Genomic DNA, 9,801 nt, shown 5'->3' on the forward strand with positions numbered 1-9,801 from the left:
TCTTCAAGTAGATTATTCTACACAGTTGTGGAAGGAATTTCAAAAAGGTGTAGAACACACGAATGCTATTCATGGTATTTCGTGTGCAAGATACTGGAGTTTGATTTTGCAATACTTTTACAATAAGGAAGGGATTTTGGTACCCAATAATGAAGACAAAGCAGTTTTTCAATCATACCACTATCCGAAGGATGTCACAGATAATGCTGAAGCTTTTCCATCAGTTGCTCGTATTCCAGATGCTATGCTTAAAAGAGTTGATCCTTCGAACTCTGTCTTGGTGGCATATTTGAAGACTATTGATTCTTCAATCGAAACTGGCATACTCTTGGATAGAGATGATACGAAATCCAAGAAGACGAAGAAGAATGAAACTGAGTCAAAGTCTTCGAAATCTCCAAAGAAGAAGCCTGAAACCATTGAAGTATCTGTTACTGAGACTCAAGTGATTGAGCCTATTCTTGAAGAATCACAAGAGAATGTAATCATTCCTTTGAAGACTGGAATGTTTCGAAGAATCAAAATGAAGTCCACTCACAAAAGCAAGTCTCCTACACACAAAGTGGTTCGAAAACCTCAAATCACTCATCAAGGTGTGTTAATTCGAGAAGTACTAGCACCTATTTCTCCGGTGTTCAAGAAACGAAGGGCTGAGGATATGGCCAAACGTTTGTCAAAAAAGAAGAAAAAGAAGACTCAAAAACTCGTAATTTCTACTGAGTCAACAGAAGATGATGATGAAAGAATTCCAGAAACCCCAGAGTTCACTCATCTCATAGAAAGTTCCACTCCTGAGAAGACAGTCGTCATACCACCCGAAGATTCGATTGCCAAATCAGTTTCTGAGGCGGTTCGAACTTCAGGCATCCCTACACACGTATCTGATACGGATGCAAATGTCGATATGGGTGAAGGAGGTTCGAAAAATGAAGCTCAAGGTCACGTTACTTCTGCTCCTTTTGAAAGTATTGTTTCTTTACCATTATCCACTACTCCTCTTACTTCAACCACAGATTCCCCAACATTCGAACACATTCTTGATCAACCCTTTACTTCTATTTTTTCTTCACAATCTACTGAGCCACCCAAACCAACTTCACCTGTTCAAGAAACCGTTTTTATGGAGACAGAGACTGATAATGAGGGGTTTGGTGGTATGTTTGATGAATTGGAATTTCATGAAGAAGAAGAACAGTTCCCCGATCATATGTTGATGACCATGAAGCAGTTCAAAATTCTGAATCAGAAATTGAATTTAATAATTCAATCTCAAGCAGATCTAGGGGTGGTTCATCTGTTTCTAGTTTGGAGGTTGATTCACTGTTGAAATTGCTCGAAGCCAGAGTGGTTAGCAAAGTATCTGGAATGATTACTGACTCTGAGTCTCGAATTCTGGAGAAGGTTGATTATAATGATCAAAATAATGAACTTCGGATCAAATCTCAAAATTCAATGTTTACCAGTGATGTGAAAATTTTGAAGAATGTCGCAAAGGAAAGGCATGTTCTTTTTGTGCAAGAAGTGAAGAAGGTCAGGGAGGATGTAAATTTAAAGATTCACGAACTTCGTGAAGATACGCAAAAAGAAATTGTCACTGTTCAACAAGATTATGCATCCTTAAATCAAAAGGTTGATATCATTTGTGATGCAGTCACACGATTTGTTAAATTGTATGAAAGTTTGAGTCCTCAAATAACTCAACTTTCAACATCCGAAAGTGCAAGCTTTGAGGAAGTGCTTAAGTTGCTTAAGGAGTTAAAAGAGATTTATGATAGGCCGGTTTCTTCTCCATTGATTACTCCTAAATTTTTATCCCATAAGTTTATCCAATTCGAAGCCATTCTCAATAAGCAACTTGCTCCTCTCTTTCGCATCTCAAGCCTTCTTCCAACAACAAATGCCCCGCCTGTTTTCACAGGGGTGCAAGGGGGAGAAAGAAAAACTACTGAGTCGAAGGCTAGTGGCGAGGACGCGAAAGTTGTGGGAAAAGTTTTTTCTTCAAAAATCCCAACAACAAAACCAGTAATAGTTTCTGTTGAACTGGTTACTTCAACTGTTGTAACAACAATGCCAATTGCAAGACCAATTTCGAAAGGGATTGTTATTGGTAAATCTTCAGAAACTGGTGGGAGTGGTTCAAATCCAAAAGAGACAATTGTCAATCCAGCCTTGAAAGATAAAGGGAAATCAATTGTAGTGGAAAAGTCGAAAGAGGAAAAAAAGGCTGAAGCAGAAGCTGAACTTGAAAAGCTGAGGATTATTCAAAGCATTATGACTCAGCGTGCTAGTGATCCGAAGGGAATGGATAAAGGTGATCCAGCTAAACACTATAATTACGAAACAATTGAGGCCAAGGTTGCTTTTAATCACATGTATACATTCGAGAAGAAACCAAAGCAGAGTTATTTGGTCACGAATACTGATGCAAGCCAGCTGGATTTTCCCATAAACGAAATGATGTTTATCATGCGTCAGTTCAAAGCATAAGGGAATTTTAAAAATAAGGATGAAGGTACACACATGAAAATTCATTTTCATGCTGTTCTTGGAAAAGCCCCTGAGGAAGTTTGGTCTTTAATAAAAATCAAGAAGGTCATAAGTATGAAAAAGGATGTGATTTTCGAAAACACAGTCCAGAATGTTAAGTATGTGGTTGCCATGGCAAATGGAAATATTTGCGAATTCACTGTTGCTGATTTTCCATTGATGAACTTGTATGATCTTATACAAGTTGCATTACTTCTAAAAGACAAATCATTTTCATTCCTTCAAAACACTGAACCAGATGAATTCAAGCTTGGAGTTGCTCACATCAAGATTTTTATCGAAAACTATTATGAGTGCTTGGCACTAACAGATGTGGAATTAGCTACTGCCAAAGGAATGGAAATAAAAGCACCGATGGCTCCTACGAAGACTCAGGCGGAATTGAAGAAATATGTTGATGGTGAAATTTGCCTGAACCCTTTTGGAATGGTCTTCGCAGGAAAAGACAAAGCTGGAAAAGCTAAACGGTTCTTATTCCAAGCAAGTGAAGTAGAGAGATATTCAACATCTCAATATACGAACTTGATTGTTCGTATGAATCATTGCAAGAAGAACAATGAAGGAGACAAGAAAGAGCTGAAGAAGATTATCTCCTGGTACACGGAGATTCGAAGAGTGTTACTGTATTCCATCACACTTCTTACGAATTGAAGACTTCGACTATGATTACAAAGGGGGAGATTGTAAGGGTCAAATTGTTGTAATTAGTCGAAATATATTTTGTACTCTTCGAACGTTTTGTAATGTATTTTACTAGGGCGCTTTTATTCGAAGCTTTAGAGTCAACGCCTTAGTATATTTTTTGTACGCTTTCGGTTCCCTATAAATAGGGGTTATTTACTAGAGTTAGATAAGAGTTTTTACAGACCTGTCTATTTTCTCTGTAAACATTCGAAAGCGTAAATCAAGCTGAAACAAGATCATATTTACATCTGGTGTTCAATCTTGCATTCATACTTGAATTCATACTCTGATTAATTCAATACTCGATTAATTGGTTCATCAGTATTAACTCACTAAAGGCTGAAACTTTATGATCTTACAGACCAAGATAAGCCTAGATCTGAAGTTGCAACTTCATATTACGCCTAATACCCAAAATAACATACCAACATGGCGAAAGTGGCCCTAATCTCACACATGCATAGATCTAGATAGAAGAAGGTCAAGGTAACAACTTGTTACCTAAAAAACGTTGCTAAGATGAAGAAGAACTCGGATCTACAACCTTCCTCTTGTTCCAAGCTTGAGCACTTCAAGATCTTCCTTCCACAATTCACCACAAGGCTTAATATCACACAAAAGAGGGAAAAACGGCGATTTAGGGTTTCTGGTCTCAAAGGGGGCTGTAAGGGAGGCTAAGGGGGGTTAATGACCCTTTAAATAGGGTGCAAAACCCCGAAAATTAGGGTTTCTCAGTCCAGCTCCAACTCGCCGAGTCTGTCCTCCGACTCGCCGATTTGGTCACTTAAAACCCGCGACCAGAACCGTGCCTACTCGACGAGTCAGGGCATCCAACTCGTCGAGTCAACTTTTAAAATTGGAAATATAAGACTGAAAGTTTATACCTGAAAGTCGGGGTGTTACAGTTTAAATTTTTTTATAATGACTATTGTTTAGTTTTAGTCACATATAACAACTATAACCATAAACTACTTTTAGTCTTAGGTTTTTTTCATTTGTCATGATTTTTCTTACTTTTAAACACACACATAAGGCTTTAAACCGTGATTATAAATAAGTTATAGCCACGTTTTTACCATGATAATTTTTTTATTTTTAGTAGCACATATAGTCACACGTTTTTCTTGTTTATCATGTTCGGTCACAAAAAATGACTACAAAGTAGTTATAGTCACCAGTTTTGTATTTTATCAATGATTAATGTTTTTTTTCACTTACACAAAACTACTAAAAAATAACATGAACGCATGGGTGGACGCAGGAATTAGTAGTAGGGGTTGCACAATTTTTTTTCCGGTCAAACATAATATAAAACATAAAAAAAATTTCCGGTCAAACATAATATAAAACGTCTAATACAATTTTTTTCTGGTTAAACATAATATAACAACGATCTATTACAATTTAAATTTGTCCTCTTCATGCATACATCTTTTGAAACCGCTCCATTACTTTTTCATTCTCAACTTTTGCAAGTGCTTCGGTCTCGACATTACAAAGCAATGCGTCGTTCAAAAATTCATCGCCAATTTTGTTACGCAAGTCGGTCTTCAAGAGCTTCATCTTTGAAAAACATCTTTCTACACTTGCGGTTGCTACGGGTAATATCAAAGCCAAATTTAAAAGCTTATAAACCAAAGGATAAGACCGATGCTTCCCCGTACTAACCATCAAACGAGAAAGGTCGGAAATTCCTTTCAAACTAGTGAAGCGCTCATCTTTGATGCAAGAGTGATAAAATATCTCAAGTTGTCCTTCAAGGTCTATCATATCCGAATCATCAAAGTCATACTTGTATAACTTACCCAACTTCAACAACTTTGATTTGTTAAATTGTGCAAATGAATCACAAGGGCTCAAATGTATTCTAGTAACTGGGTGCTTGTTTCACTAAATCGATCCCGATATTCTGTAAGTTGCATATCTACCACCGTGTTGAAGATTTCAACCTCAAAATGAAACCTATTAGTCTTTGTAGTCTTACAGTTTCTCGCACCAATATACAACTCTTCCATATCTAAAATATAATTTTTGTGTGTTTGACAAAAAGAGGATACTGTTGGCAAAATTTTAGCAAACCCTGTGTTTCTAAAAGATTGCAATGCCTCCATTGTCCCTCTAACCATCGAAGCCGCTTCTAAAATGTCTAGATCTTTTCTTTGAAGTTGCTTTGACAATCTACCCGTGAGGCCTAAAATGTCATACATCATATGTAAGTAAAACACGAACTCATATGATTTAAAATATGCTAAGATTCCAGACGCTTGTTGATGGTTTGCCAATGACCCTCCCTCCTCTTTCACAAAATCTAAAACTACAAGAACATCCACAAACAACTTCATCAAACTTGTGAGTGTGTTGAAATGTGAACCCCATCTTGTTTCTCCCGCTCGAACATGTGTAGTCTCTTGATTTAAACTTCTTGCGGTTTCAAGTTCACCACTACACAAGCCTTTTTGCACCCTTTCTCTTGCTAGTTCTCGTAGTAAGTCTTTTCTTTTACACGAGGCACAAACAACATTAATCACCAACGAAATTTGCTCAAAAAAGTCATTAACACCATCATGCTTCTTTGCTACAGCCACAACTACTAATTGAAGTTGGTGTGCAAAGCAATGTACATAAAAAGCTGTGTCATTCTCTTGTAATATCAAGGCTTTCAAACCATTGAATTCCCCTCGCACATTGCTTTCCCCATCGTAACCTTGTCCTCTTATCTATTAAAATTTAAAACAATTAATATATATTAAATTTAAATTGAAATAAAAAAAAAGTAAAGAATAAATTACCTGACTAAAACTTAACTTATAACTCGTAAGTACTTCATTTATGGCATTTTTGAGTGTCAACGAAGATGTATCCTTCACGTGCACTAGTCCTATGAATCTTTCTTTCACAAAGCCAAGACTATCGACATAACGCAAAACAATAGACATTTGTTCATTTTTTGAAACATCATTAGATTCATCAACTAGTAAACCAAGGACATCTTGACCAATCTCTTCACGAATACTCAAAAGTACTTCTTGTGCAAAACATTGCACAAGTTCTTTTTGAATTTTAGGGGAAACTAGTTGATTGTTTTTAGGAGAATTTTCTAAAGTATTGTTGAAAATATCTTCACTAGTCTCTCGAATGGCTTTTAACACTTCAATGTAAAGCCCTCTTGTCACAACTAGCATTTTTAGCTAGGAAATTTTGTCTTCATGTAAAGATCAACTCTTGTATAACTTGTAATCTAAGCTAATGTCAAGTACTATGCTCATTCAAAATCAACCATTTGAATCAAAACTCCTGAGTGAAGTCCAAAACCTAATTCAACACCTCTCATATACTCAACTATGGGTTGAAACCCTAATTTCCCAGCTCAAACCCCTATTGGGCTAGGAATCATTTATTGGGCCTAATGGGCCAATAAACCCTTAACTTAAGTCTTTTAAGCTAAGAGTCTTTAGTTCGGCCTAATTAAACCCACATTCATTAAGTTATAGCATTTTGGGTTTTAATGGGCCTAGAATGACCCACATCCTTCTCATGGACCTTATTGGGCCGATAATTCCTTCCTTTGATCTATAGTGGGCCGAAAAACTCTTATTTAGCATTAGTGGGCCGAAAACCACGAATGGGCTTTCCCTTGAGCCGAACACACTCCATTGGGCCTTTTTTGGGATGAAAATCCATGTTGGACCAATGGGATTAATATTAAAAAAAAAAGAAAAAAAAATTAAGTTTGTTTAAATTGTGACACCTCCTTATTGCATGGAGGATATCCATGCATTTAATCCACCATACATCTATGCAACTTGTTTTAACCTACAAGTATTAACCTACTAATCTCTCCCCTCTCTTCCCTCTTGAAATCTCGGCCAAACCCTCCATCCCCACCACTTTCACTTCAAAAACTTCCTTCCATCTCATTTCCTCTCAAGATCTCTAGTGATTCACTCAAGAATCTTCAAAGTTCTTCACCATCAAACATCAATTCAAGACTCCTTGGTAAGTTCTAGACTAAAACTCAAGTGTTTTACTTCAAGAAATGCCAATATCTTTCTCTTATACTCTTATTTTCGTGAATATGAACCATTAGAACCACCTCCATTTCGAGATCTCACCAAAAACTCAAGCTAGGCTCAAAGTTTCATCTTCTTCTTCATCTACATCTCAAAAACCCCAAGGTGAGTTCATACCCCCTATTTTTCGATTTTCACTTTGTTTTAAGGGAGAATACAAGTTGTTTTGTGTAGATCTATGTGTGTATGCATGATTTTGTGTGTTTTCATGATATATGTTGTGATATGTGTTTACTTTTGGAGTTTTACTTGAAGTTGAAGTTTAGCACTTGGATCTTAATAAAAACCTTGAGAAAAGTATGTGTTATCACATATATTACATGTAAACTTGTAGATCTGGGGTTTATACCCTTAAAATAGCAAAAATAAGTGTTGTGTACAAACTTGGATAACTTGAACTCAAAAATCAGCCTTTGACAGAAAAGTTTTGGCCTAATCTTGGACTGTTTTGACCCTCTTAATGGTAATATTTTTAAAAACTGTTTTACATGAAAAACTTTCAGGTTTATACCTTTAAAATGACTACTATCACGTTTTCATACGATTTTTCTAAAATGTTTGGCGAATTTTACAAAACTGCCTATCATATTTGAAATAATCTCGGACCAGCCAGTGAAGGTGAGCATAGTTTGGGGCCATTAAAAACTATGATAAAAATTGTGAACAAAGTAGACAAAATTTCTAAACTTCCAGAGTTTACCTAATGAGTGTACGATCGTAGCCTGTAGTTATAACCATAGTCTCTTGGAGAGCGGGTTTTGTGTATAGATCTATACGGGGATGACACCCCACACCTGAGCTGTTCGCTACAGTTAGACTACATCAGTCTAGGGTGACGATAACCTTATTCTATTTTTCCGTCGGCGTTCACAAATGCCAAAACAAGTGAATTTGTCATTAATTAGTATGGTTATGATGGCTCACTTAGAGGAATTAACGTTATAAATTCATGTGAGACCATTCTTTTCTTTTCTTCTTTGCATTATTCAGAAACATACTCGTACTGGTACTCAACCTCGGGGGTTGGTATGGCAGCATTATCTTTTTCAGACAACATATGGTTGTCTGGGGGCATTCTCTTTACATTTTCTGCATTATCTTTATACATTCTAATAAACAATAATACACATGCATTAATACAAGATCTGACACAAACATACTAAACTGTTTTCAGAAAATATAGGATTTTCTGGTGGTTTCAAAGTTGAACAAATCATTTTCACAAACATGCTTATGAACTCACCAACATTTTTATGTTGACCTTTTTAAATTAACTTGTATTCTCAGGAAACCGTTGAAGCAGGTTGAGCAGAACGAATTCATGGATATTTTGTTATATTTTGGTTTCATCATACTTTAACTATTTTGGCATGTAATATCCAATTACAATACTCAATGTAAACTATGAATGTTGTTATATTACATGTGTGACGATGATGATGTTATGTTTCAATTATATACTCTGTGATGATACTGAAATGTTGAAAGTCACACTAAGCCCCCAGACGTTTCCGCCGTGTGGTTCGGGGGTGTGACAGATTGGTATCAGAGCATTGTTTATAGTGAACTGGCATATCTAATCATACAGGATATGAAACTATAATACAATGGGACTAAAACCCTCTAAATAAATGCATACCTAGGTATACATTAATGCTACAACCCTAAAAGTCTCTGGAGGAAATTAAACACCATGATTAAACCCAAACAGTTATGTAGTTGTATTGGGGATAAATATAGTCTGATCAACTTTATTTATTCAAAATACGACCAACATGTGGCTGGGAGTGATCATGTTGGGAAATGAATCTAGAAACTTACCTCGTATCCAAAAAGCTTTTAGGGAACTCAAACATAAACAAAATTAAAATACTATAGGAGTATTTGGTGTGCTATTTGTTTCTAGTATTTATACAATTTCGTGCAGACACTATGGCCGAGTATCATTAGCCAGGAGACCCCTATCTCCCTTGTCAGGAGAATGCAGGGTGGCTTGACTCAGAGGAAGAGCCAGAGGAGGAACATGAAGTAGAACTTGCAGATGGACCCACTAAGACAGTGGTGGACCTCGAAGAGGAAGAGCTCGAGGGCAATGACGATGATGAATCGGATGCCAAGTCCGAGGTCATTAATCCTCCATACATGGCTAGAGTACCGGCTTATCGTATGGGCCCTGATGTCCCCACGCCCCAGGGGCACACGATATTATGAGATGGAGTCGCCAGCAGGGGATACGACCGCCCTACGGTATGAACCAAGGTCTTTTCAATCTCAGTCATGGTCCGGCGCACCCGAGACATTGGAAACCAAGCTCGGGACACCCCAAATCAAATGGACCAAATGTGGGCTGCTGTTGAGAGAGATGAGAGACAAACACAGGAAGTGCCTGGGGACTTCCAAACAAGATACTCAGTTTGGGAGGCACGACTACGAGAAACCGAGCGACAAGTGGCTCGTCTCCAGGGTGCATCCACTTCATCAACACCACCACCAGACACTT

The 9,801-nt window shown here is 37.2% G+C and overlaps 1 protein-coding gene across 1 annotated transcript; it reads right to left on the minus strand.

The window, feature by feature from the left end:
* Nucleotides 1-4,650: 4,650 nt before the first annotated feature.
* Nucleotides 4,651-6,413, minus strand: LOC145106201 (uncharacterized). The gene is made up of 3 exons (XM_079043219.1): nucleotides 6,021-6,413; nucleotides 5,160-5,948; nucleotides 4,651-5,040 (listed from the first exon to the last, which is right to left on the minus strand). Exons 1-3 carry the CDS (start codon nucleotides 6,411-6,413, stop codon nucleotides 4,651-4,653), a joined length of 1,572 nt encoding a protein of 523 aa, XP_078899345.1.
* Between the last annotated feature and the right edge of the window lie 3,388 nt (nucleotides 6,414-9,801).

Source organism: Lactuca virosa, chromosome 4, assembly GCF_052849685.1.
Source record: "Lactuca virosa cultivar CGN04683 chromosome 4, Lactuca_virosa_CGN04683_v6, whole genome shotgun sequence".
Lineage (NCBI taxonomy): Eukaryota > Viridiplantae > Streptophyta > Magnoliopsida > Asterales > Asteraceae > Lactuca > Lactuca virosa.

Coding starts and splice junctions, on each gene's coding strand:
- LOC145106201 (XM_079043219.1), bottom strand. CDS start 6,413: ATGCTAGTTGTGACAAGAGGGCTTTACATTGAAGTGTTAAAAGCCATT. Junction 5,949..6,020: donor ATAAGTTAAGTTTTAGTCAG/GTAATTTATTCT, acceptor AAATTTTAATAG/ATAAGAGGACAAGGTTACGA. Junction 5,041..5,159: donor TTGAAATCTTCAACACGGTG/GTAGATATGCAA, acceptor AAGTTGTTGAAG/TTGGGTAAGTTATACAAGTA.